The sequence below is a fragment of the Hyla sarda genome, chromosome 6, assembly GCF_029499605.1.
Source record: "Hyla sarda isolate aHylSar1 chromosome 6, aHylSar1.hap1, whole genome shotgun sequence".
NCBI lineage: Eukaryota > Metazoa > Chordata > Amphibia > Anura > Hylidae > Hyla > Hyla sarda.
The window spans coordinates 267,644,823-267,671,287 of record NC_079194.1 but is presented as its reverse complement, the minus strand read 5'-3'; the positions used below and the strand labels follow the sequence as shown (position 1 = coordinate 267,671,287).

The 26,465-nt window shown below is 43.5% G+C and overlaps 1 protein-coding gene across 7 annotated transcripts in view; it reads left to right on the top strand.

The window, feature by feature from the left end:
• The window catches only part of MACROD1 (mono-ADP ribosylhydrolase 1), a 578,339-nt gene that overhangs the window by 382,453 nt on the left and 169,421 nt on the right, over positions 1-26,465 (top strand). For all 7 annotated transcript variants that reach the window (XM_056527246.1, XM_056527250.1, XM_056527251.1 and 4 more), the window contains exons 3-4: positions 6,379-6,495; positions 18,783-18,904. In XM_056527246.1, coding sequence (XP_056383221.1) covers positions 6,379-6,495; positions 18,783-18,904 — 239 coding nt within the window. The remainder of the gene's footprint in view (positions 1-6,378; positions 6,496-18,782; positions 18,905-26,465) is intronic.

Sequence of the window (26,465 nt, the reverse complement as noted above, 5' to 3'; positions counted from 1 at the left end):
CACGGGGATAGACTGTGACTCGGGGTGGTGAGATGTATCACTTTGTGACGCCAGGGCTCCGTTAACCTAAACGGTCCGAGGATGGGACAGCTTCTCTTGGCCAGGTGCGGGATGATAAATATACCGATGCCATGTTACGGATAACTGTTTTTACTAGAACAGGAGTAGATGTTAAAATCCTCACAGCCAGATTAGAGTAGAGGAGATGCAGTGAAACCCTTGGGAGCCCTAGTATTTTACTTGGGACTTTAGATTTAATGTTGAGGCCTCCCACACTGACTAAGGTTTGATAGTGTCCAATTAATGCTACACCACCAGGGTATGAACTATTACTGCCAGGGTATGAACTTACTAGGTCCTCCTGGGCAGGGAACACTTGCAGAATGGCACAGCCATTGGCTTGAAGATTTACTTTAGGCTTCCCTTCACCTCACACTCCTGCTGTCTTTTCTCCACACTGCAGCTCACACTGAGCTCTGCACTCCACACCTAGACTCTCTAGACTGGATAACTCCACCCACATACACTATATATGGCCTAGCTAGGGGGCCTCCCATTGGGCAATCAGGGTCACATGGGTACTCTGCATCATACCTCCTTATAGAAATACTGTACATTTCTTAACGGTACTGTGAAAAACAACATAAATTAACAGACAAAGATCATAACAAATATTAAAGCACCACCTGAGCAGCAGAGCATATCGCAGGCACCTGAATCAATGTTTACCTGACAGAATGCACTCCGATGCTGGGACACCACAATAAAAAAAAAATAAACCCCACAACACGTAATACATAGTTCAAAAGGACCGGACGTTATCCACTTTAGTTGAATCAACCAAGTAACTACTTGGGCAAAGTAATAGCAATAAAGTCTAGCCCAAATGGCAGTATGCACGTAAAAATATCTGGTACTAGAATTGAAAATGATGCGTGAGTCAACGAGTCAACGTCTCCGGATACGTGTCATGTCTGTTCCAGTATTTTTCCAAAAATGACCCTGATGAGTTAAGAAATGTGAAGTAGAGGTATTGCTGCAAGGAAATAGTTGAACAGTGAGGAAGAGTTACCTTCCCTATAGGTAAAGTGTTGTGGTACCACCCCTGCTCCTGCATGGACTGTCAGGGCACCCAATCTTAGAAGACAACCCTTGCCTATTCTAACCCTTTGTCTCATCCTAGAAATTCCTACATGTGACACCACCAACATGTTTCCTCCACATTAATGGATTCCTCCATGTTAGTGGATTTCTCCAGGGTTTAATTGTAAGTAGGGAGTAGTGAGTAACATAAAGTAACCCAGAGTTAGGGGTAAAGGTTTAAGAAAGATAGATTGTTAAAGTCCAAGTAACTGCTAGAATACATATAGCAAAGAAAGCAGTCACCATACACTCACACAGTGTTGTGAGTACTTCCTGGATCGAAGTCTATGAACAGTTCGGAGCAGAAGAGGTTCGCTATGGCGATTTGCGCCTACTCTGGACAGTTCTTTACATGGACAGAGATGTCAGCAGAGAGCACTGTGGTCAGACTGAAATGAACAACTCCACTTCATCTGAAGCATACAGCAGCTGATAAGTACTGGAAGAAATCTGTTTAACTTTCTGGAACCAGTTGATTTGAAAAAAAAAAAAAATGTTTTCCACTGGAGTTTCCCTTTTAAGTCCTGTATCCTAATGTGCCGATAGCCAGTGGTATTAAGAAATCAAATATTTAAATACTTTTAGTAGCGGTATTCCTTGTAATTAATTGCTTGACTGCAGTCCTGACATATGGACCTTAAAGGGGTACTCCGCCCGTACATCCCCCTTTTCCTTGATTAGCACGCCCCTTTGTTTTCTGAGTAAAGTGGAGTGTTAGTAGGGTTTTTTTGAATTTTTTGTTGGAAATTCGGGCGCACAACACATGTGACGCAAAAAACCCTACATAATCTACTTGGAAAATCCTTAGTAAATGAGGCCCATTGTGTGCACAGATAACCACTTTCTGACAGACTTAAATTAAGTACAGGGTGGGCCATTTATATGGATACACCTTAATAAAATGAGAATGGTTGGTGATATTAACTTCCTGTTTGTGGTACATTAGTATATGTGAGGGGGGAAACTTTTCAAGATGGGTGGTGACCATGGCGGCCATTTTGAAGTCGGACATTTTGAATCCAGCTTTTGTTTTTTCAATAGGAAGAGGGTCATGTGACACATCACACTTATTGGGAATTTCACAAGAAAAACAATGATGTGCTTGGTTTTAACGTAACTTTATTCTTTCATGAATTTTTTTACAAGTTTCTGACCACTTATAAAATGTGTTCAATTCCCATTGTGTTGGATTGTCAATGCAACCCTCTTCTCCCACTCTTCACACACTGATAGCAACACTGCAGGAGAAATGCTAGCACAGGCTTCCAGTATTCGTAGTTTCAGGTGCTGCACATCTCGTATCTTCACAGCATAGACAATTGCCTTCAGATGACCCCAAAGATAAAAGTCTAAGGGGGTCAGATTGGGAGACCTTGGGGGCCATTCAACTGGCCCACGATGACCAATCCACTTTCCAGTAAACTGTTCATCTAGGAATGCTCGGACCTGACTCCCATAATGTGGTGGTGCACCATCTTGCTGGAAAAACTCAGGGAACGTGTCAGCTTCAGTGCTTAAAGAGGGAAACACATCATCATGTAGCAATTCCGCATATCCGGTGGCGCTGTGACAGTTTATTGAGCTTGGCTGTGATGCACAGCTGAGCCTCCCTGAAGACGGCCAGAGACCAATCGCAGGGGTCCCCGGCCTGCGATCGCTGCTATTGGTCTGTCAGTACAGATGGACAGATAGCAGGGATCTGGTGCAGGTCTCCTCCTTCCCCCTCTCCTCCGTTGCTTCACTGTGTAAAGCGATCGGAGGAGACTACAGCGTCTATTAGAGCAACAAAGGGAGCTCCCTCTGTCACTGATCGGCGCTCTGCAAAGTGAAAGCAGAGCACCGATGGTTGCTCTGGCAATGGGAGGACTGACAATGGCCTCCGTTGTCATGGCAACATGAGTGATCTGTCCCTACCCCGCACAGGCAGGGCTTCTGCAGCTAACTGGCACTGATGTCAGCGTCGCTTATGAATATTCACCCCCCCCCCTCCCTCTAGTTAGGAGCGGCGAAGAGAGAGAGAGAACTGGAGGGAGGGGGGATGAATATTCATAAGCGGCGTTGACGTCAGTGCCAGTTAGCTGCAGAAGCCCTGCCTGTGCCAGTTACAGCAAGTTTTCCACATAGAATAAAACTACAATTGCGGGCGAACGGCCAGGCGGATCCGGGCAAGCTAGGGCTCATTGGAATCAGTGTCTCCCGCACTATCCATCAATGCTACTGTGGATACAATATGTCACGAAAAAACTGTCTCAGAATCGCTTTCATAAGTAAAAGCATTCCAAAGTTATTACAAAATAAGTGGACGTATGTCAGACTTTGAAAATTTGCCTTGGTCATTAAGGTCAAAACAGGCTGTTGAGTTAAGGGGTTAAGCTCTCCTGGTGACCACATGCAGTACATGGGGCTTTATCTGTGTCTATTACACGCCCCATGTGCTGTGTCCTCTTGGCCTGGGAGCTAATTGACACATAAACCAGCAAATCCTTGTATTAATCTGGGGTCATGTGATAGCTGCAAGGTATGTTGGGTGTACCCTCACGTCATCTCACTGTCCCAGTACTTCCTCCTTTTCTGTGTCCAAAATGCCATAGGTTCCGCCACCCTTTGTGTTCTTATTGTGCACATTGCAATCCAAACCTGGCAATGTTTGAAAGTTCTGCAAGCCGTGGCCAGCCCGAAATTCAGATCAAATCCAGGTTTGCACGACTCGTCTCACTCATCTCTAAATAAAACAATTGCAGAAATATGCACAAAACATATTCAAAGGTTTTTACTGCCTTGAAGTTAAATAGTTCATAAGGTTGAAAAAAGGACAAAAGTCTATCATGTTCAACCCATAACCTTACTGTGTTGTCACGCCATGCATCCCCATTTCATATCTTTTGGATGGGGGGATGAGATGTCTAGGGGCGGAGTGCCCCTTTACAGAAGTAAACCATATTAGCAACAATATGAATATTTCCTGAACAGCAGCGCCAATTTGCATGTGGTCAATAGTGCTTAAATCAGCATCACCCGCACTATCTATCTGTATTTTTAGGTAAGTGCTGGTGACCAAAATTGCAGATTTTTGGTCACATCAAATGTATAAAAAAAGAGTAAAAAGTTATAAAAAAAAAAAAACAACTGACATATGCAAAAGTGTTATTAATAAAAACTACAGTAGAGAATACAAAAAATGAGCCCTCATACAGCCCCATGTACAGAAAAACAAGAAAGTTATGGAGGATCAGAATAGGGCATTTTAAAACATACTTCGTTTGTTAAAAAAGTGAGATTTTTTTTTAAAGCAGTGTACATTAAAGGAAAACTGTCAGCTTGCTCCCCCCTCGCACTAACCAGTGGTACAGGCTGGTAGTGCGGGGGACGCTGATCAGTTTGATGCCTACCGTGCCCGGATTAGCCCCGCTGTTTGGACAAAATCTTCATTTTACTGTATATGCTAATTAGGTGCTAACTGGCACAGGCGGGGTTACTGGCACTCTGACGTCGGCGCTGCTCATCCGCAGCACCGCCCAGCTCATCAATATTCCTCCCCTCCCTCCGCCTCTCCCTCTTCTCCCCACTCTGTAATGAAGAGGGAGGGGAAGAATATCGATGGCACTGCGGACGAGCGGCGCTAACGTCAGAGTGCCAGTAACCCCGCCTGTGCCAGTTTGTACCTAATTAACATATACAGAAAAACAATTATTACGGCCGAACGGCGTGGCCGATCCGGGCACGGTAGGCATCAGATTGATCAGGGTCCCCCACACTACCAGCCAGTAGTGGGGGGGGGGGGGGGGGGGGAGAGAAAGCTGAGTTTTCCTTTAATAAAAAAGCATGTAAACATGGATAATCATTTTAATAGTTCTGATCCACTGAAGAGAGCATGTCAGTTTTACTTAAAGTGCACTGCATAAAAAGGAAAACCCCTGAAAGTTGCAAAATTGCTGTTTTCTTTTCAATCCTTACCCCTTGTTGCACCATACATTTTATTGTAAAATGAAAGGTGTCATTACAAAATAAAGTTGGTCATACAAAAAGCAAGTCTTCTTATGGGTCTGTGGGTCGGAAAATATAAGAGTTATAGCTCCTAAAAGAAGAGGAGGAAAAAACTAAACTGCGAAAATTTTAACTGGCTGTGACCTTTAAGCCAAAATAGCTATGTCCTTAAGGCATTAATCCCTATGAGGGGGTGTAAACTTTTAAAGTAGTGAACTCCAGAGCCTCTACCCTTAGTGGGGTCACCTTAGCAGCTGCTGTTATGACTATAGCTTGGTACAGGATATAGCAGAGGCCTAGTTGTTCAAGTAGTAGGTCATTTCAAGCAGAGTTCAGGTAGCTGCAGGATATTGACAACAGATCAGGACAGGCTGAGTATATTCAAAGTCCAATCACTGGCACAAGTCGAGGTAGGCACTGGACAGAAGAAACCTTGAAGAACAAAATGATGCAGGAAGTCAGATGCACTACAATTAAAGAACCTTATTGCTTAGACACAAGTGGCAGGAAGGATTCCTTTTATACAGATTTATATAAATTAGTATAGCTTTTTTTTATTTCCATTACAGTCCTCACTATTATTATTTTCATTACAGTCCTCACAATTACATTTAAAAGGAGGATGATACTTTCTTATTCTGATTCTTTAAATCTGCATATACAGAGGTTGTCTGCTCTGTGTACGATGCTGATTTGATTTCCAGCTAAATTACAAGTTACCAGATTAGAACCAATTCATGAGATGATATTTAATTGTGTCCCACAGGGGGAGACAAGACAACAGGGAGAGAGAGTAGTTATAACATGACAGCCGAAGAGAGAGCGGGAAAATTCATTACACAGAGAGGGTGGGTAGGGGGGAGATTAGAACAGTCAGACATAGACAGCTTATAATATTGACAGCAAGAAGCACGTTTATAAAGGTCGGAAGGACAAGAATTATGGGGTGATGTTAAGCTAGTGTCTTAGATAGTAGATTATCAGCCCGATGTGTATTAATCAAGTGAATCCTGAGAACACAGGAGGATTACTGTGAAAACACCATCTTTTCTAGTCTCCTTAGAGATCTGTATTCTATACCTACTTGTACAGATGGAGCACGCTAGTAGCTCTCCATGGTGCTGCACTTCTCTCTGTTTTTGTATATGCCTGATGCTGATTGCTTTTGTTCCCTATCTACTATTTCTTTTATACTCCTATCTCTAGTCACCAGAACTGTTCACATACAGTATTTTGTCTTTCTTCTTTCAGTGGATGGATGCATACATAGGGCAGCAGGCCCACTCCTGAAGCTTGAATGCAGCTCCCTAGGAGGCTGCGAGACTGGACAAGCAAAAATTACCGGTGGCTATCTTTTGCCTGCAAAGTGTGAGTATACACTTACTGGATTATTTACTATTCTTCTGTGCAGGGGTATAGCTGGAAACCACAGGGTCCCAATGCAAAAAATTGTCCCATGGGCCACAGGACAAAATTTGCAAAGACATTAGAAGATTGCAACTAAAAATAAAGACCGGGTGAGTGCTCCATTCTTTTTACATACATACTGTTGTGGGTGCATTCTTAATTTCTACATGTGATCTCCGAAGAGGCCTTATGGCCATAGGAGTTACAGAGCAGTAGAGATATTAGTGTAGCAGTACCGGGTTTACCTGTCACAGACCAGAACAATTTTATGATATTTTCTCATCAAACACTTCAGTAATAATCATTTTAACAATCTCAAATATAATCTGTACAAGAACGTATTGTTCTTATAAAACATTCACTTCCATATACTTTCTAGGTTTTTAATCAGAGGAAAACAGACACTAGGGGCATCCACACTAACCTGATTATCCAGGCATAGGGGAACATTTATCAAAATCTGTGCAGAGGAAAAGTTGCCCAGTTGCCCATAGCAACCAATCAGATCGTTTCTTTCATTTTTGAAAAGGACCTCAATTTGATTGCTCTGGGCAACTGGTCAAATTCTCTTTTTGGTAAATCTCCCCCCAAAGATCAGTGGCGTTGCTGGGGCTGGTGTCACTTGATGCAGTAGAAAATGGTGTCACCCGCCCCTCCTCACAATACTGTCTCCTCATCATTAGTGTTGAGCGGCATAGGCCATATTCAAATTCGCGAATATTCGCGAATATATGGACGAATATTCGTCATATTCGCGAATATTCGCATATTCTTAATATTCTCGTTTTATTTTCGCATATGCGAATATTCACATGTGCGAAAATTACCATATGCGAAAATTTGCATATACAAAAATTAGCATAAGCGAAAATTCGCAAACGCGAAAATTAGCATATGCACATTTTCGCATATGCGAAAATTCGCGCACCAGTCTCACACAGTAGTATTAGAGCCTTCTTACACCACATAAGCTGGAAGTAGAGAGGGATGATCACTGTGATGTGTACTGTAGAAAAAAAAAAAAAACAATATTCGTAATTACGAATATATAGCGCTATATTCGTGAATATTCGCGAATTCGCGAATATGCGATATTCGCGAATAAAATTCGAATTGCGAATATTCGCGAGCAACACTACTCATCATCCATCACCTCCTCCCCCAAAAATGTCTCCTCACCATCCATCACCCCCTTGCCCACAATACTGTCTCCTCATCATCCATCACCTCCCCCCCCACAATACTGTCTCTTCATCATCCATCACCCCCCACAATACTGTCTCCTCGTCATCCATCACCCCCTCCCCCCCCCCCCGGGAATAGTGATAGTGTCTGCTCATCAAACCCCGCCCCCCTATACTGTGCTTTCTTCTTATCATAACTTACCACAACCCCGCCCGCCCCCCCCCTCCCCTCCCCTCTCACTGTTGCTGGCTGGCATGCTTAGTCTTCTTGCCACCAGTTCTAAAGCTGCACTTGTCTGGCAGTACTGATGTAAGGGACTTCTGTGGAGCTCCATCACGTCACAGATGCGGTGCAGTGCCGGCTGGAGGGGAAGAAGAAGGAGCCTCTCCGGTCCGAAGTTCGGGAGACGGATGGAGGGGCACAGAGTATATGTAATTTAATTTCAATTAAATTTCATTAGATTTTTTTATTTCATGATTGTGCTGGGTTGGGGTTGGGGGGAGATGGTGGTGCATTCTGGGTCAGGGTGTCACCTGGTGCGGCCCGCATCCCCGTAGCAATGCCACTGCCAAAGGAGCATTACTCACCACATTCTGTGTGGCCATTGTGGAGATATAAAGCAAAATGTATACATGTTAATTCACAGAAACTAGCAGTGGAGACATTCCCATAGCTCTTTTAGCTATCCTTGCTGTGGCATCTCCCTCCTGTCTAGCATGCCCTCTTCAGTATTATTCATTACTGTCTCTGCTGACTCCAAATCGCTACCCAACTCCATATGAAGCAGAGACGTCCATATGTGTAACACTCACGTTTAAGAAGACAGGAACCCTGGTGGATGTGGATCCGCTGGACCTGTGTGGCAGATATCTCGGACCGTACCAGGGAGTGGAGTCTAAGGTGCCGCTGGTTTTCACCAGAGCCCACAGCAAAGCTGGATGGACTTGCTGGGGCAGGTGGCACCCAGGTTGCTACCCCTGGCACGGCTCGACCACCAAGGCGGCTGAGGAGATGTGAGGCACAGGAGGGATAAGGCAGCTTGTAGTCAGGATAGCAGAAGTTCAGGGCAGGCGGCACAGTAGCATAGTCAGGAACGTAGCAAATGGTCAGTAGGCAGGCGGCAAGGAGCAAGGTCAGGTCACGGAGCAAAGATCAGCAACACACCAAGGCATTAACAGGAATGCTTTCTCTCAGGCTCAAGACAATAAAGATCCGGCATTGAAGTGAGAAGGGTGGAGGAATTTATCAATGAGCCACAGGTGAATTACACTAGTGAGCACACTGGCCCTTTAAATTTTAAAGCTCCCTAGGGGACGGGGATACGCATGCCGGAGCAGAGAGGCAGGGGCAGGAGAAACACCCAGTGAGTGATGGACTGGGGTGTCCCGTGATGCGAGTCCCAGCCCGTCAGCAGCAGGGACCATGCTCTCACGGCCAGCGTGTGCGGCCGGAGCGCATAAGGTAACAATATGTAGCAGATGGATTACCTCTGGCGTCATGCTGAACTACCCTCCCAGAGGTGGGAGCCGCACTATGGGACATTTATGGCATAACCTGTGGACCAATGGCTTGAGGTCCCACCTTACTCCTGCCACCCTTCTACATCATGTCACCTACTATTATTTTTTAGATCTTTCCATCACTTTAGCAGTGCACTTGTGAATATATTGATAGAATTTAATAAGACATTCAATCAGTCATTGAATACATTCTCAGGAAACACAAGGATAGCCTTAGAGGTTTTTTTTTTGGTAAAAGGTTGAACCCTTATTTGGATCAGACCCCTTATCGTAACATAATCACAGAATTGAAAAGAATTTCTACCCTCTCAAGTATGGATAATCCAGATGCAGGGACTGATAAAGCTAGTTGGGGATATAGAGACAGGGTCTAACATTAGGAAACTGTACAGTCTTGTACTATGGTGGTGGCTCCAGTGGCACCGGAACCAAAGGAGAAACTTCCTGATTGCTTTCCAGAAGATTTAAGTATATTTCCAGGACAGTTACAAGCAGTATTTCTTGGCTTACACCCCATTCTTTTAGGTCTGTGGGAGTGGATATAATTATTTCTCTTTTACAAGATGACTTGCTGCTGCTTCTTTAAGCCTGCTTGTAGCAGTGCTGAGAGAGGAACCTAGCCTGCCTTATGAATGGAACGACAGATCGGGGATAGGTAAGTATCATTATCATCAGTGTCATCAGCACTACCAGCCTGTACTAACAAATTAGTGCGGGTGACACTGAAGACAGATTCCCTTTAAACACTGTACCTATAAATTGGTGGTCAATGATCTCCACTCTGAATGATCCCTGGTTATGTAAGGAGTGTACCCCAAAGTTATTTATCCATATATATAAAAATAAACGTGTCTGTGTATGTTCCAGCATCACTTCCAAACGTCTGAAGATATTTCGATAAAACTTGGTACACATTATTTATATATCAACTACAAACATAGAATAGATAAATTAACCCTAAGCAACCCCCATTTGCAAGGGTTGGGGTTTTTGTTTAAAGTCCCATGCAAGCCTATGGGAAATGTATGTTACAGCATAACTTCACAATGACTGGAGATATTTTGAGGAAACTTAGTACACATGTTACTTTTATGTCAAATAAAAATATATGATAGTTAAATAAACCCTAACCTACTCCCTTATGTGAAGGATGGGTTTTTTGTCTTAAGTCCCATGCAAGTATAAAGGACTTCCTGTACCTTACTCCATAAGCTCTGCTCTGCATCTCCTGGTGAGTGCGTCATTCCGGCCACACCCCTCCCGCAATCTACACCCCATCTCTCACAGCCACACACCCCATTTAAGCCACACCCATTTTTCTACCCTTTTTGTGCATTGGTCCGGCTTTCAAGTCCTGCCCACTTCCACAAAACCACACCTCCTTCTATTTTTGGTCTACAATCTCTTTATTACAACTCAGCCCCACCTGAGGACCGGATATGAGGATGAGATATGAGGACAGGATATGAGGGCGGGATATGAGGATGGGATATGAGGTCGGGATATGAGTTCGGGATATGAGTTTGGCATATGAGGATGGGATATGAGGACAGGATATGAGGACAAGTACTTCCTCCTATGTTGCATTTCCTCACCCACTAGTGTTGAGCGGCATAGGCCATATTCGAATTCGCGAATATTCGCAAATATATGGACGAATATTCATCATATTCGCGAATATTCGCATATTCGTAATAGTCTCGTTTTATTTTCGCATATGCGAATATTCGCGTATGCGTAAATTAACATATGCGAAAATTTGTATATACAAAAATTAGCATATGCGAAAATTCGCACACCAGTCTCACACAGTAGTATTAGAGCCGTCTTACACCACATAAGCTGGAAGCAGAGAGGGATGATCACTGTGATGTGTACTGTGAAAAAATAAAAATAAAAAAACAATATTCGTAATTACGAATATATAGCTCTATATTCGCGAATATTCGCGAATAAAATTCGAATTGCGAATATTCGCGAGCAACACTGTCACCCACACGGATTAAGTAGGAAAAACCAGGACGGCTGGGTACTCAGCTAGTTAATTATATAGAGAATGGGGTTAACAGCACTGTTTCTATCTTTGCAGATGACAGAAAGCATTGTAGCACAGTACAGTATGTAAAGTTATTAATCTGGGTACTAAGAACATGTATGTATCATATGTCCTAGGGGAAGTAAAACTCAGGGAGTCACTGGTAAACAAGGCTCTGGGTGTCCTTGTGGAGCATAGACAACAGAACAACATGCAATGTCAAATAGCTGCTTCTAAGGCATGAGTTAAAACAGGCAAGGACTCATAAGACCGAAAGATATTATAGCTTTATAGAACATTGGTGTGGCCTCACCTGGACTGTTTAGCTTGGGGGATCAGTTCATAGAAAGGATGTTTTGGAGCTGGAAAAGACATGCTACTAAACAAATGGCATGGGACATTTTAGTTGTGATGAAAGTATACCTGTCATATCACAAAAATAAATAATGCTCCTATATGTTAATCACTAGGTGATGTAGATTATTTACATTTTTTTTTATGTATCTAGCTTTTGTATATGGCACACAAATCCCTCTGTTCTAAAGCAAACTCATTTTGACATCCACTGTTGAGGAAGGGACATGAGCCCACCCTCACTCACCATGCATTCAGTTTCTGATTCTGTTTTACTGGGCTGGGCCTCTACATCCAATTACTGAAGGGTGCTCTGTAACCCCTCCTCTCTATTTTCAGACAGAAGTCTGGAAGACAGGACAGCAGTGAGCATAGAAGAGTGCTAGTCCTGTCCTCACTTCCTGAACTTTGTCACTTACTGTGCTTCAGCTGGAAAAAGATGATGCTGCAGCTGGACAGGATTATGTTCTGGATGGTATTTTGACCCTAGTGCTCTTTTTTTAGAATTGTTTTGCATAGGTAAAGTATATTAGAAAGGTTAATGTTTTGCCAAGATGTACTATATGTAAAGCTTTTTGATTCTAACAGTACCATATTAAAATAATTAAATGTAGTTAGTCATAAGTAAAGACATTTAAAGGGGTACTCAGGTGGAAAACATTTTTTTTTAAATCAACTGGTGCCAGAAAGTTAAACAGATTTGTAAATTACTTCGATTAAAAAATATTTACTCTTCCAGTACAGTACTGCAGCTGTATGCTACAGAGGAAATTCTTTTCTTTTTTCATTTCTTTTTTATCTTGTCCACAGTGCTCTCTGCTGACACCTGATGCCCATATGAGGAACTGTCCAGAGCAGGAAGAAATCCCCATAGCAAACCTATGCTGCTCTGGACAGTTCCTGACACGGACAGAGGTGTCAGCAGAGAGCACTGTGGACAAGACAAAAAAATAAATTCAAAAATAATAGAATTTTCTCTGTAGAATACAACTGCTAATAAGTACTGGAAGGGTAAAGATTTTTTTTTTAATAGAAGTAATTTACAAAGTAATTTGCAATAGACAGCAAACCAACGAACACCTCCAATGATTAGTATCAGGATCAAGCAAGGCCATGGAACTCTTTAAAAGTAAAATTATTTGTTACCCATCATGCAACACATTTTGCGGAAGACCGCTTCATTAGGCATCATGAATTGGTCTGATGAAGCGGTCTTCCGCAAAATGCGTTGCATGATGGGTAATAAATCCTTTTATCTTTGAAGAGTTCCAGCGCTTTGCTTGATCCTGATACTACTCATTGGAGGTGTTTGTTGGTTTACCTCAGGAACTGGTCACCGCAAACACAGTTGAGGGCCTCAAAAGAAGCTTACAAAAATTCTTAGATCAAAATAACAATTCATATGCAGAAATATAGAATCACACCCTTCTTTCTCATCCACCTTGCCTTTTTTCATCTCCTCCCCTTATTGGTAGAACTTAATGGACATAATGAGATAATTCAAAGGATTCTGTTGGGTCAATTACATAATCCAGTTGTAAACTGTGAAAAAGTGGAATGGACTAAATGGGGTCCTCAGTGCTTAAAAACTTATATTTCCCTGACTGTAGCCATCTTTTCGTCTGACATTAATAGTCTTTCTGAATTTATTATGTTGATGTCCATCAAGTTCAATCTAGAACTCTACTGTGTTGATCCAGAGGAAGGCTAAAAACAAACCCCAAAAAACAAAACAGAAAACACGATTCTGATGCCAATTGCCCAATATGGCAATCAAAATAAATCCTTGGATCAACATACTACCCCCATAAATCTAGTATCAATGTATTAGTATGCTATTTTTCCAAACCAAACTAAACTTTTAATATATTGTTTCTCATGTAATTATAAGACACTTTGCTATTTACTTGCTGTTAAAATTCTCAACCTTTATATGTTTTTAATGTGATTGAAGAAACTGCCACTAGGTGGCTCTGTTCTGTTCCCTGCACAAGTCAAACAGTTAGTTTGGTCTCCTCCCGGTCTGGCAGGAGACCAAACTCAGGAAGTGCGTGCAGGGCATGGGGAGGCACAGCTCTCACAGGTTTCAGTGACATCACACCTTCTGGGGAACACCCACTTTCTCCTGCCAGGAGCTCACACAATGTGAGCAAGGGGAAAGGTATGATACAGAGCTTTTCAAAGCTAGGAAAAAAATGTAAGGGCAGGAGGGGTGTTAATAAATGTTTAATTTTCACATCCAACTTTATTGAAAATTTGTCAAACACTTGTGGGGTGTAAAGGCTCACTGTAGCCCTTGTAACGTTCCTTGAGGAGTGTAGTTCCCCAAATAATGTGCCATGTGGGGTGTATTTTGCTGTTCTGGCACCATGGGGGCTTCCTAAATGAGACATGCCCCCCAAAAACCATTTCAGCAAAATTCACTTTCCAAAACCCCAATGTCACTCCTTCTCTTCTGAGCCCTCTAATGCACCCACAAAGCACTTTACATTCACATATAAGGTATTTCCTTACAAATTTTGGGGGACTTTTTCTCCTTTTACCCCTTTTAAAAATAGAAAAATATGGGTCTACGAGAATATGTTAGTCTAAAAAAAGGAAGATTTTGAATTTTCATCTCCACTTTGCTGCTATTCCTGTGAAACACCTAAAGGGTTACCACACTTTCTGAATGTCATTTTAAATATGTTGAGGGGTGCAGTTTTCAAAACTGAGTCCATTTTGGGATATTTTTAACATAAAGACCCTCAAATTCACTTCAAAACTGAACTGGTCCCTGAAAAATTCAGATTTTTTAATTTACGTGAAAAATTGCTGCTATACTTTGAAGCCCTCTAATATCTTCAAAAAAGTTAAAACATGTCAACTTTATGATGCCATATGGTATGTCCACTTTCCTTACAAGCAGAGAGCTTCAAAGTTAGAAAAATGCAAACTTTTTAAATTGTTCATGACATTTTGGAGTTTTTCACCAAGAAATGCTGTAAGTATCAACAAAAATGTACCACTAACATAAATTAGAAAATGTCATGAAAAAAAAAATCTCGGAATCAAATTCATAAGCAAAAGCATCCCAGAGTTATTAATGCTTAAATTGACAGTGGTCAGATTAGCAAAAAATGCTCTGGTCTTTAACCCCTTAAGGACAATGGACGTACTCCTACGCCCCCGTTTCCGAGTCCTTAAGGACCGAGGACGTAGGAGTACGTCCTGTCCATTCCCGGCCCCCCGCCGCTAGCCGGAGGGGAGCCGGTGCCTGATGCCTGCTGAAATCGTTCAGCAGGCATCGTGGCATATCGCCCAGGGGGGGTCATTATGCCCCCCCATGTCGGCGATGGCCGCAGATCGCTGGACAATTCAGTCTAGTGATCTGCGGCGATTCCGGGTCAATCGGGTCTCCAGTGACCCGGTGACCCAGAATTACAGGCTGATCGGGGCCGTCAGAGACGGCCCCGAACAGCCAGAGCCTGCAGGGGTGAGGTGGCACTGGTGCCACCTTACGATCGCCCTGATTCGTCGGCCGGATTCCCGGCCGACCAATCAGGGCGCCTGCTGCGGGTGTCACTCCCGCACCCGCTCCGCCCCTCTTCCGGTGGACGTGAGCGGGTGCGGGACGTGCACCCCTGGTGCTGGGGACCCCGATCCCCGGCGTTAATGTTGGGATCGGGGCCCCAGGAGCAACGACGGCGGCGGCGGCAGGACTGACCTGCAGCGTCGATCAAGCAGCAGCAGGAGGTGAGTGACAGCCTCCTGCTGTTGCTTAGCAACAGCTCCCAGCATGCAAAAAGGGCATGCTGGGAGCTGTAGTTATGCAACAGGAGGAGGCAGACCACCACAACTCCCAGCATTCCCTTATGGGCATGCTGGGACTTATGGTTTTGCAACAGCTGGAGGCACATTCTTTCTATGGAAAAGTGTACCTTCAGCTGTTGTGTAACTACAACTCCCAGCTTGCACAAACAGCTAAATTGCATGCTGGGAGTTGCAGTGGTGCATCTGCTGGTTGCATAACTACAACTCCCAGCATGCCCGTTGGCTGTCGGTGACTGCTGAGAGTTGTAGTTTTGCAACAGCTGAAGGCACACTGAGTTAAGTAGCAAACCAGTGTGTCTCCAGCTGTTGCATAACTACAATCCCCAGCATCCCCAGCCAAAGTAGTATGCCTCCCGCTGTTGCATAACTACAACACCCAGCATGCCCTTCCGCTGTCCGTACATGCTGGGGGTTGTAGCTTTTGCAACAGCTGAAGGCACACTGGTTGCAAAACACTGAGTTTGTTGCCAAACTCGGTGTTTCACAACCAGTGTGCCTCCAGCTGTTGCAAAACTACAACTCCCAGCATGCACTGATAGACCGTACATTCTGGGAGTTGTAGTTTTCCAATAGCTGGATGTTCCCCCCCCAATGTGAACGTACAGGGTACACTCACATGGGCGGAGGATTACAGTAAGTATCCGGCTGCAAGTTTGAGCTGCGGCAAATTTTCTGCTGCAGCTCAAACTGCCAGCGAGAAACTACTGTGAACCCCCCCCCCCTGCCCATGCGACTGTATCCTAAAAACACTACACTAACACAAAATAAAATAAAAAGTAAAAAACACTATATACACATACCCCTACACAGCCCCCCTCCCCAATAAAAATGAAAAACGTCTGGTACGCCACCGTTTCCAAAACGGAGCATCCAGCTGTTGCAAAACTACAACTCCCAGCATGCACTTATAGACCCTACATGCTGGGAGTTGTAGTTTTGCAACAGCTGGATGTCCCCCCCCCCCCCCCCAATGTGAACGTACAGGGTACACTCACATGGGCGGAGGATTACAGTAAGTTTCCGGCTGCAAGTTTGAGCTGCGGCAAATTTTCTGCCGCTGCTCAAACTGCCAGCGAGAAACTACTGTGAACCCTCCGCCCGTGCGACTGTACCCTAAAAAGACTACACTACACTACCACAAAATAAAATAAAAAGTAAAAAACACTACATATACACATTCCCCTACACAGCCCCCCTCCCCAATAAAAATGAAAAACGTCTGGTACGCCACTGTTTCCAAAACGGAGCCTCCAGCTGTTGCAAAACAGCTACTCCCAGTATTACCAGACAGCCACTGACTGTCCAGGCATGCTGGGACTTTTACAACAGCTGGAGGCACCCTGTTTGGGAATCACTGGCGTAGAATACCCCTATATCCACCCCTATGCAAGTCCCTAATTTAGGCCTCAAATGCTCATGGCGCTCTCACTTTGGAGCCCTGTCGTATTTCAAGGCAACAGTTTAGGGCCACATATGGGGTATTGCTGTACTCGGGAGAAATTTTGTTACAAATTATGGGGGTATTTTCTGCTGTTACCCTTTTTAAAAATGTATAATTTTTGGGAAACCAAGCATTTTAGGTAAAAATTTTTTTTTTTTTTACATATGCAAAAGTTGTGAATCACCTGTGGGGTATTAAGGTTCACATTACCCCTTGTTACGTTCCCGAGGGGTCTAGTTTCCAAAATAGTATGCCATGTGTTTTTTTTTTTGCTGTTCTTGCACCATAGGGGCTTCCTAAATGCGGCATGCCCCCAGAGCAAAATTTGCTTTCAAAAAGCCAAATGTGACTCCTTTTCTTCTGAGACCTGTAGTGCGCCAGCAGAGCACTTTTCACCCCCATATGGGGTGTTTTCTGAATCGGGAGAAATTGGGCTTCAAATTTTGGGGGGTATTTTCTGCTATTATCCTTTTTAAAAATGTAACATTTTTGGGAAACCAAGCATTTTAGGTAAAACATTATTTTTTTTTTTTACATATGCAAAAGTCGTGAATCACCTGTGGGGTATTAAGGTTCACTTTACCCCTTGTTACGTTCCCCGAGGGGTCTAGTTTCCAAAATGGTATGCCATGTGGTTTTTTTTTTGCTGTCCTGGCACCATAGGGGTTTCCTAAAGGTGACATGCCCCCCAAAAACCATTTGTCGCTCCTTCCCTTCTGAGCCCTCTACTGCGCCCGCCGAACAATTAACATAGACACATGAGGTATGTGCTTACTCGAGAGAAATTGGGTTTCATATACAAGCAAAAATTTTCTCCTTTCTACCAATTGCAAAAATTCTAAAATTGGGTCTACAAGAACATGAGTGTAAAAAATGAAGATTGTGAATTTTCTCCTTCACTTTTCTGCTATTCCTGTGAAACACCTAAAGGGTTAATACACTTATTGAATGTCATTTTCAATACTTTGGGGGGTGTAGTTTTTATAATGGGGTCATTTATGGGGTATTTCTAATATGAAGACCCTTCAAATCCACTTCAAACCTGAACTGGTCCATGAAAAATAGCGAGTTTGAAAATTTTGTGAAAAATTTCCAAATTGCTGCTGAACTTTGAAGCCCTCTGGTGTCTTCCAAAAGTTAAAACTCATAAATTTTATGATGCAAACATAAAGTAGACATATTGTATATGTGAACCCAAAAAGGTTTTATTTTGAATATCCATTTTCCTTATAAGCAGAGAGCTTCAAAGTTAGAAAAATGCAAAATTTTCATTTTTTTCATCAAATTTTGGGATTTTTCACCAAGAAATGATGCAAGTTACCATAAAATTTTACCACTAAGTTAAAGTATATGTCACGAAAAAACAATCTCAGAATCAGAATGATAACTAAAAGCATTCCAGAGTTATTCATGTTTAAAGTGACAGTGGTCAGAATTGCAAAAAACGTTCTGGTCCTTAAGGTGTAAAATGGCCTGGTCCTTAAGGGGTTAAGGTCATATTGGACTTTGTCCCCAAGGGGTTAAGATTAGTGGTGGATCAAATCACTCTATAACCTGACTTGCACTGGTAAGGAAGACATGACTCAGCTTTTTGTAAACTGCATGTAGTGAGTGGTTCACGTACAGTGCTACAGTATTTCTTAAAAATAATAGCAGCAGACTCCTACTGGAAATACAACTGCTGCTAAAGACTTTTTCATGGAAAAGAGCTTGTGCACTTTAGTTAAAGTGGATAGTGACCATAAGATTTTTACATAGTGGTCTAGAAAAATGCACATATTACAGAAATTATTGAGAGCCATACATCCTTTGGAATTGTTTAATAATCTTAAAGAAACATATGTTTACATGCTACATTGTTTTACTACTTTGGGCAATTTTGTTGCTTTATTTTTCTTAGATGTTATTCACACAGTGGGGCCTGTGGCGCAAGGTCATCCAGGTCCCAGCCAGAAGGAAGAGCTGATGAACTGCTACAGGAACAGCATGTACCTGGCGTCTGAGAGCAAGCTGCGCACTGTGGTAAGTGACTGGTGTCAGAAACTGTTGGCAACCATAAGGATATGGCCATGTGGACAAACACACAGTTTTGAAATTCATAAGTGATAGCAACTACATGATATCCACAAAATCCACAAAAAAATTTACAACCATTACCACTCAGCACTTGATTATCAATTCATTTTTAAACACCCATCAGACTTGCATATCTGCACGATTTTCAGCCTGTATTGCAGACATGTCTTTGCAATGTAACTATAGCTGCAATCAAAAGAATTCAACCACCATTACAAATAAGATTAGCTAAATCTACAAACTTTCAGCTGTTTGCAAAAACAAGCAAACAAGAACAAAGTAAATATCTCAACACAACTAGCCAGACACCAGTTCCTGAGGAATCTTAGCCAATGGCCTCTCGTCCACTTTTTTTTATTTCTATGGTCTCCCCAGGTTCAGCATTCCTCTTCAGTATGGATGACTGCTGTCTTTAGCCTTTTCCGGGATCAGCTATTGTCTCGAGCCGAACAGGATCCCAGGAAAGGCTTGAGACAAATGTTGAACCTGGGGGCACCATAGAAAGAGAAAAAAGTGGATGATCTACCCCTGGTAGGTAAAACGTGTAAATGTTCTGACTACATTACATTGCAGCAGGGGAACAATACTTATCCCTTAAGAACCCTTAATATCTCACCAAAGAATTCCTGTAGGGTTTAGGTCAGGCAACTGTGCCATTCCAGGATCTTTTTGGGCTTCCTCTTAAAACAAGCTTTGATGGTAAAATCCATAGCATTTCCACAAAGTGTGAATTTACCGTATTGTATTTGCATTGAAAGTCTGCAGTAAATACAGGAGTTAAGTGAATTTATTCAAAAACGATTCACCTGCTGCCAAAAAAAAATTGTTGAGGAAATTGACCTGTAGTGCAGATTCTTAACTGTCAGTTGTTGTACTGAATCCTCTACAGATTTACCTAGTTACAAAGTAGATAAAAGTTGAAAGGCAAGGATCCATCCACATCCAACCTACTGTGTTATAAACCATTATGAGGCAGATACTAAAAAAAAAACATTTTATATGGCGTTCTGAATAAATACAGGGAATTTATCAATGTCTCACCACCAGAAATCTAGTACCCATAATTCATAAGGAATATATATATTTCAAGAAAGGGATACAGGGCCCTTGGACGTGGAAAAATTTGTCATTTTTGCATGAAAAAGTTCAGTTTTTAAATGGCTGGAAAAAACTATTAAAACTGCTGTTTTTCCATTGGAATTATGGTCTTAATTCCTATGATGGTAAAATTCTAAAATAAAAAATGTATGCCACTTATTTTTATGGCCATTGGAATTACAACTGTTAAAATAATGTGTGTGCTTGCACTGCTATTTTCAATACTGAGCTCAATAGAACACAATACTTCAAGCTGATTTTTTGAGCAGCAAAGGCCTTTAATCTATATATATAAAACTGTGTGTGTGTGTGTATGTATGTGTGTATGTTCCAGCATCACGTCCAAACGGCTAAAGATATTAACATGAAACTTGGCACACATGTTACTTATATGTCAACAACAAACATAGGATAGGTGATTTAACCCTTACCCACCCTGATTTTCCAGGGGCAGGGTTTATGTTTAAAGTCCCATACAAGTCAATGGGAAATATATGTTACTGCATAACTTCCAAACGGCTGGAGATATTTCGATAATACTTGGTCACATGTTACTTATATGTCCACTTAAAATATAGGATAGTTAATTTAACCCTTAACTACCCCCATTTTTGAGAGTCAAGGTTTTTAATTTAAAGTCCCATGCAAATCAATGGGAAATATATGTTCCCACATAACTTAACTATATATTTCAATACCTGGTACACATATTACGGGTCGGGATAGGAGGACGGGGATAGGAGGACGGGGATAGGAGGACGGGGATAGGAGGGCGGGGATAGGAGTACGGGGGTAGGAGGTTGGGATAGGATAAGGCCACTTTTATTACCCTATTCATAAAACCGACTGTGTCCCATCTCAAGCCAGCTCCTCCAGGACTCCTCCAACATACATCTCACCTCTAATCTAGCTAAGTGCAGGTCCCGGAGGACCGGCTGAGAAAGTGAGAGCTTATGCAACAACTCAAGGGATGAAACTAAGAGGAGAGCCTTACGTAAAGCCTGAGCCCTTCCCTGCTTAAATGAGTACTCTGGTGAAAAACTTTTTTTTTTAAATCAACTGGTGCCAGAAAGTTAAACAGATTTGTAAATTACTTCTATTAAAAAAATCTTAATCCTTCTTGTACTTATTAGCTGCAGAATACTACAGCGGAAATTATTTTCTTTTTGGAACACAGAACTGTCTGCTGACATCACAAGCACGGTGCTCTCTGCTGACATCTCTGTCCATTTTATGAACTGTCCAGAACAGCATATGTTTGCAATGACGATTTCCTTTTACCCTGGACAATTCCTAAAAATGGACAGAGATGTCAGCAGAGAGCACTGTGCTCATGATGTCAGCAGATAGCTCTGTGTTTCAAACGGAAAGGAATTTCCACTGTAGTATTCAGTAGCTAATAAGTACAGGAAGGATTAAGATTTTTAATAAAAGTAATTTACAAATCTGTTTAACTTTCTGGCACCAGTTGATTTAAAATAAATACGTTTTTCACCGGAGTACCCCTTTAAGCCGGGAGCCATGTTTAATGAGAACCCCACGCAGGACACATTTAAGCGCCTCCCACTGAAGAAACGGGGCAGTAGGGTCAGCAGCGTGATCTCCCATAAAACTTGAAACAGTCGCCGTCAGGTCAGCCAGACAAGGCGGATCCAATAACAAAGATTCATTTAATCTCCACGACCAAGCCGACTTAGTCAAAAATGGAAGATTGAGAGAGCAAAATACCGGAGCATGATCCGACCATGAGATGTTTCCAATTCAAGTGGACACCACCCAAGGAAGGGCACTATGTTGGACCAAGACATAATCCAGGCAACAGGGTAGGTGTCCAAAGTCAGATTCAAGTCCTCGCACAGGACCACAGTCCCCAGAGTCAAGGGCGAGGCCAGATCAACCAAGTTTAACAAAAGGTCCACCTAACCCTGATAAGGGGCATACACATTAATGACAGTGAATGTCCTACCTCCAAGGGATAAGGACAGGGCGCTGAGCCAACGTATGTCATGACAAGTCCGGGAACAGTTGGACCTCGACATCCTTGTACAGAATTTGGCACTGAGCCCATGCCAGGTGTAGAATGTCTTCCTTAATAGCATAGAAGTGCACCTGACAGATGACATCTCTGGGGCGCCTATCATCAGGATGAGGGGGCCGCAAGGCCCTATGCGCCCTGTCCAGCTTTATGTGGGCATCCGGTGGTCTGTCCAGAATATCATTGAAGATAGCCAACAGGGCAGAGTACAGTTCATCCGGGCCAACCATCTCAGGTAAGCCTCGTAGGTGAATGTTGTTACTCCTGTTGCGGTTTTTCCACATCATTCAAGTGCTGCAGCAGCACAAAAAGCTGTCACTGTGCCGCTGAACCGTTTCCTGAAGAACTTGAACTGAGGCAGTGGTAGAGTCCAATCTCAGCTGGTTTCAATCTCAGCTACTTTAGATCATAGCGTGGTCACTTCAGTGCGAAGTTGAGCGAATTCTTGTTTGCAGTCCGCCACCAGTTGTTTAGCCATAGAAGAAAAGTCCTCTTTGGTAGGTAATGAGGCAAGCAGGGTGCGGAGGCCCACCAATGTGACCGGATGGTCCAATCCGGCTGGGGAAGATGGAGCCACCGAGGAGGAGTCCCTAGGAGAAGTGCTCACAGGGCCCAGGGCAAGGGCCCGGAAAACAGGTAGGTTGCCCCGGAAGCTCATAGGGGGGTCGCCTGACCCAGGAGGAAAGGCCCCATCAGCCTGATTAGCAGCTAGACATGGCAATTCAGGTGAGAATAATACAGCCGCAGGGCTTGGCAGGGAGAAAGGACAGTGCACAGTGGGCCCCCCAGGAAAAGCCCTAGGACCACTGAGGGGATGGGGGTGCCACCGCCAGCTGATGGCCCTGGCATGGTGAGGGCATAGAATTAAAGGCCACTACCAGGGGGGGGGAAAGATGGGGGGCCAGTCCAAGGGGGCCAAAGCAGGGCCCAGAAGGGGCCTCCCTTGGCAGGGGCCGGAAGGTCCAACATTGGAGCTTGGGGCAGCTGTGCAGCCCATGGAGGAGCCTTCACACTGGGGGAGGCAGGAGCAGGCCCATAGAGAAGAGCCTGAGAGGTGGGTGTAGCTGAGTCCCGATGCAGGGAAGGCTCATTATGGCCTGTGAAGGAGGAGGCCGGGCAGGATGCCAGCGGGGCCAGCGACACGCTTACCTGATGGTCCACGGGAGCTGGAGCTGCAGCAGCAGTGTCCCGGCCCTGTGCAGAGGAGAGCCTGGAGTCCGAGCCTTAGCTGGGCATGCGGTGCATTCGGTGCAGCACGCTCTGTGGTCTTCTGGCCGTGACTGTAAAGGAGCAGAAGGCCCCGGTGGCATGGCATCTGCAGGCAAATCGTAGGTGAGCGGTGGGTCCACAGCAAGGACCGGAGCCAGCCCAAAGTCCGGTGGAGAGCATGGCCAGCCAGCAGGCCACTATGCAGGGCCCAGCCCAGAGGAAGCAGGAGCCGCCGCCACCTTGGAGGGAGGTAGGAAGGTAGCCCATTAGATCACGTTGTGGAGAGGGAGGACAGGTTTGGGCCTCTTTCTTCATCCTCCGGTGGTGTTTCCCCATATAATCCGCCAGTGGATCAGTCTGTAGCGGGGTGCCGGGCCGAATCTCAAGCCGGGCACGTCCTCACTCTGCCATAGCTGGCCATGCCCCCCAAGGATCAAGATTTTTTAATAGAAGTAATTAAATCTGTTTAACTTTCTGGCACCAGTTGATTTGAAATTTTTTTTCCCCACTGGAGTACCCCTTTAATCTGGTTGTTCAGAAGGTGGTTCATATCCCTGTGATGTCCATTGATGTCAGGGGGAATACTAGATACATAAACGTTGTCATCATGTGCTTCAGTGTGAAGATGCTGCTGCTACTGCTCCTTCCTCTTGCAGGGGTAGTGCTGGCAAAAGGAGTAGACTGCTGACTCAGCGGAGAGCAGATTTTGGTGCTAGAAAGCCGTGGCAAACTAGCTGCGTAGCTTTTCCTCATAGAACTCCAATTTAGTCCCCTTCTCAGAAAGCAAGAAAATCCCTCCATTTTGGCTTTATACCAAGGATTTAAAAGTGCTGCTATTCAGTATTCATTTCTTTCCCTTTAGAAATGAAACCTACTTGGAAATTATAAATGTGGACATATGAGGTGTATTTGTTGCAAATAATGAATAATACCCCGAATTTCACGTCCTATTGTTAAGGATGACTATTATGATTTTGATTGCTGATCAATAGATTAAAAATAGATATACATGCTAATGCTGAGAAAAACATTATTATCCTTATGAGATATATCAGCTTGCTATTTGCTTGTAACCAAGATGGAACCTGCTCTCTGGTACAACATCCAAGAAGATTTACAGTGTCCAGGAAAGGAAAAATAACACAAATAACATTAGACTGAAAAATATGCAATCGGTGCAAAATAACGGATACATCTGGAACCTTCTGATAAACAGGAAAACTTCATATAACGGCATATGACTTTGCATCATATAACGGCACATGACTAAGATTAATAAATGCTTACATGAGCGTATATACTTAAACAATCAATCGAATAATAACACAATGATTTTTATGCGATAAACAACCTCTCCTTTTTGAAAACCATATAAAACAATTGTCTTCCTTGAATAAAGCAGAACTCTTTAGCCAGTATGAGTTAAAACCTCCTGCTGAGAAAGAAGATTTGTACCAAACTTTTGTCTGGTATTCTTTTCTTGTGTCTACACTCAGCATATACTAATTTGGACAGCGGCAGTCACTCACATTCGAGGCCTAACCAGAGCCACTCCTTAACACTATTTCACAAATCATTTGCGTTAAAACCGTAAAATCATTGCAATTCTTCAAATGACATTTATCTGTTTTCGTGAAATTTGTGTCTATTGCAATTAAAGATGTCGCGAATTGTTCGCCGGCGAACAGTTCCCAGCGAATTTATCATGTTCGCATTGCCGGGCGAACATATGTAAAGTTCGATCCGCCCCCTATACTTTAACATTGCAGTAAACTTTGACCCTGTGAGTCAGAGTCAGCAGACACATTACAGCCAATCAGCAGCAGTCCCTGCCTTCCAGACCCTCCTACCTCTTGCACGGACGCCATTTTACCCTCATTCAGCATGTTTAGGAATTGGAGGGTCAGAGAAGCTGCTCCTGCTGTATAGGGAAAGCGATAGCTAGGTTGCTGCTAGGTGGTGTATTCAGGGTCCAGTTTACTTCTAAAGCACTAGTGTAACATCTGCTTTAAGGACAGCACCCAAAAAAGCCCTTTTTAGGGCTGAAAGATATCAGTCCGTGTGTCTTGCAACAGCCGGAGGCACCCTGGTTGGGAGGGAACCGCTTGTTAAAAGGGGTAATCCAGAATCAAACTTAAGTTCCTTCAAACAATTAACTACTACAGAACTCAAAGGGCTGAAAGATATCAGTCCGTGTGTCTTGCAACAGCTGGAGGCACCCTGGTTGAGAGGGAACCTCTGGTTAAAAGGAGTACTCCAGTATAAAACTTAAGTTCCTTCAAGCAACTAACTACTACAGTATTTAAAGGGTTGAAAGATATCAGTCCGTGTGTTTTGCAACAGCTGGAGGGACCACTACTTAAAAAGGGAACTCCGCTGGCAAGCTTTTTTTCTTTAAAGCAACTACTACAGTATTCAGAGGGCTGAAATATATCAGTCCATGTGTTTTGCAACAGCTGGAGGCACCCAGGTTGGGGACCACTGCATAAAAGGCGGACTCCGCTGGCAAGCTTTTTTTTTTTCTTTAAAGCAACTAACTATTACAGTATTCAAAGGGCTGACATATATCAGTCAGTGTGTTTTGCAACAGCTGGAGGCACCCTGGTTGGGGACCACTGCTTAAAAGGGGAACTCCGCTGGCAAGCTTTTTTGCTCATTGTCACACTAGTGCAAATCACATTTGGTGTGAAAGTTGTGCAAATTAAAAAAAAAACTACTTTTTTGGGCTGTTAAATAAAACCAGTCGTCACTGTCAGTTCCCGTCACAGTTGCCAGGTTTTTTTGCCTGCAGGGCAAATTGTGTCACCCTAGTGCAAATCACATTAGGTGTGACAGTTGTGCAAATAAAAAAAAATACCTTTTTTGGCTGTTAAATAAAACCATTCGTCACTGTCAGTTCACGTCAAAGTTACCTGTTTTTTTGCCTGCAGGGCAAATTGTGTCACCCTAGTGCAAATCACATTTGGTGTGACACTGTGCAAATTTAACCAAAAAAATGACAGTCAGAGGAAGGCTACCCCGCAGGGGCCGTCGTGGTGCTGAGATTCCCTTTGGCCCTAGAATGGCCAGTGTTCAGAGGCCACGTACCCTGAACCCCCAGAGTTCTGAGGACTTAGTTGACTGGCTATCACAAGACACCCAATCTACTACAGCTTCCGCTCAGAA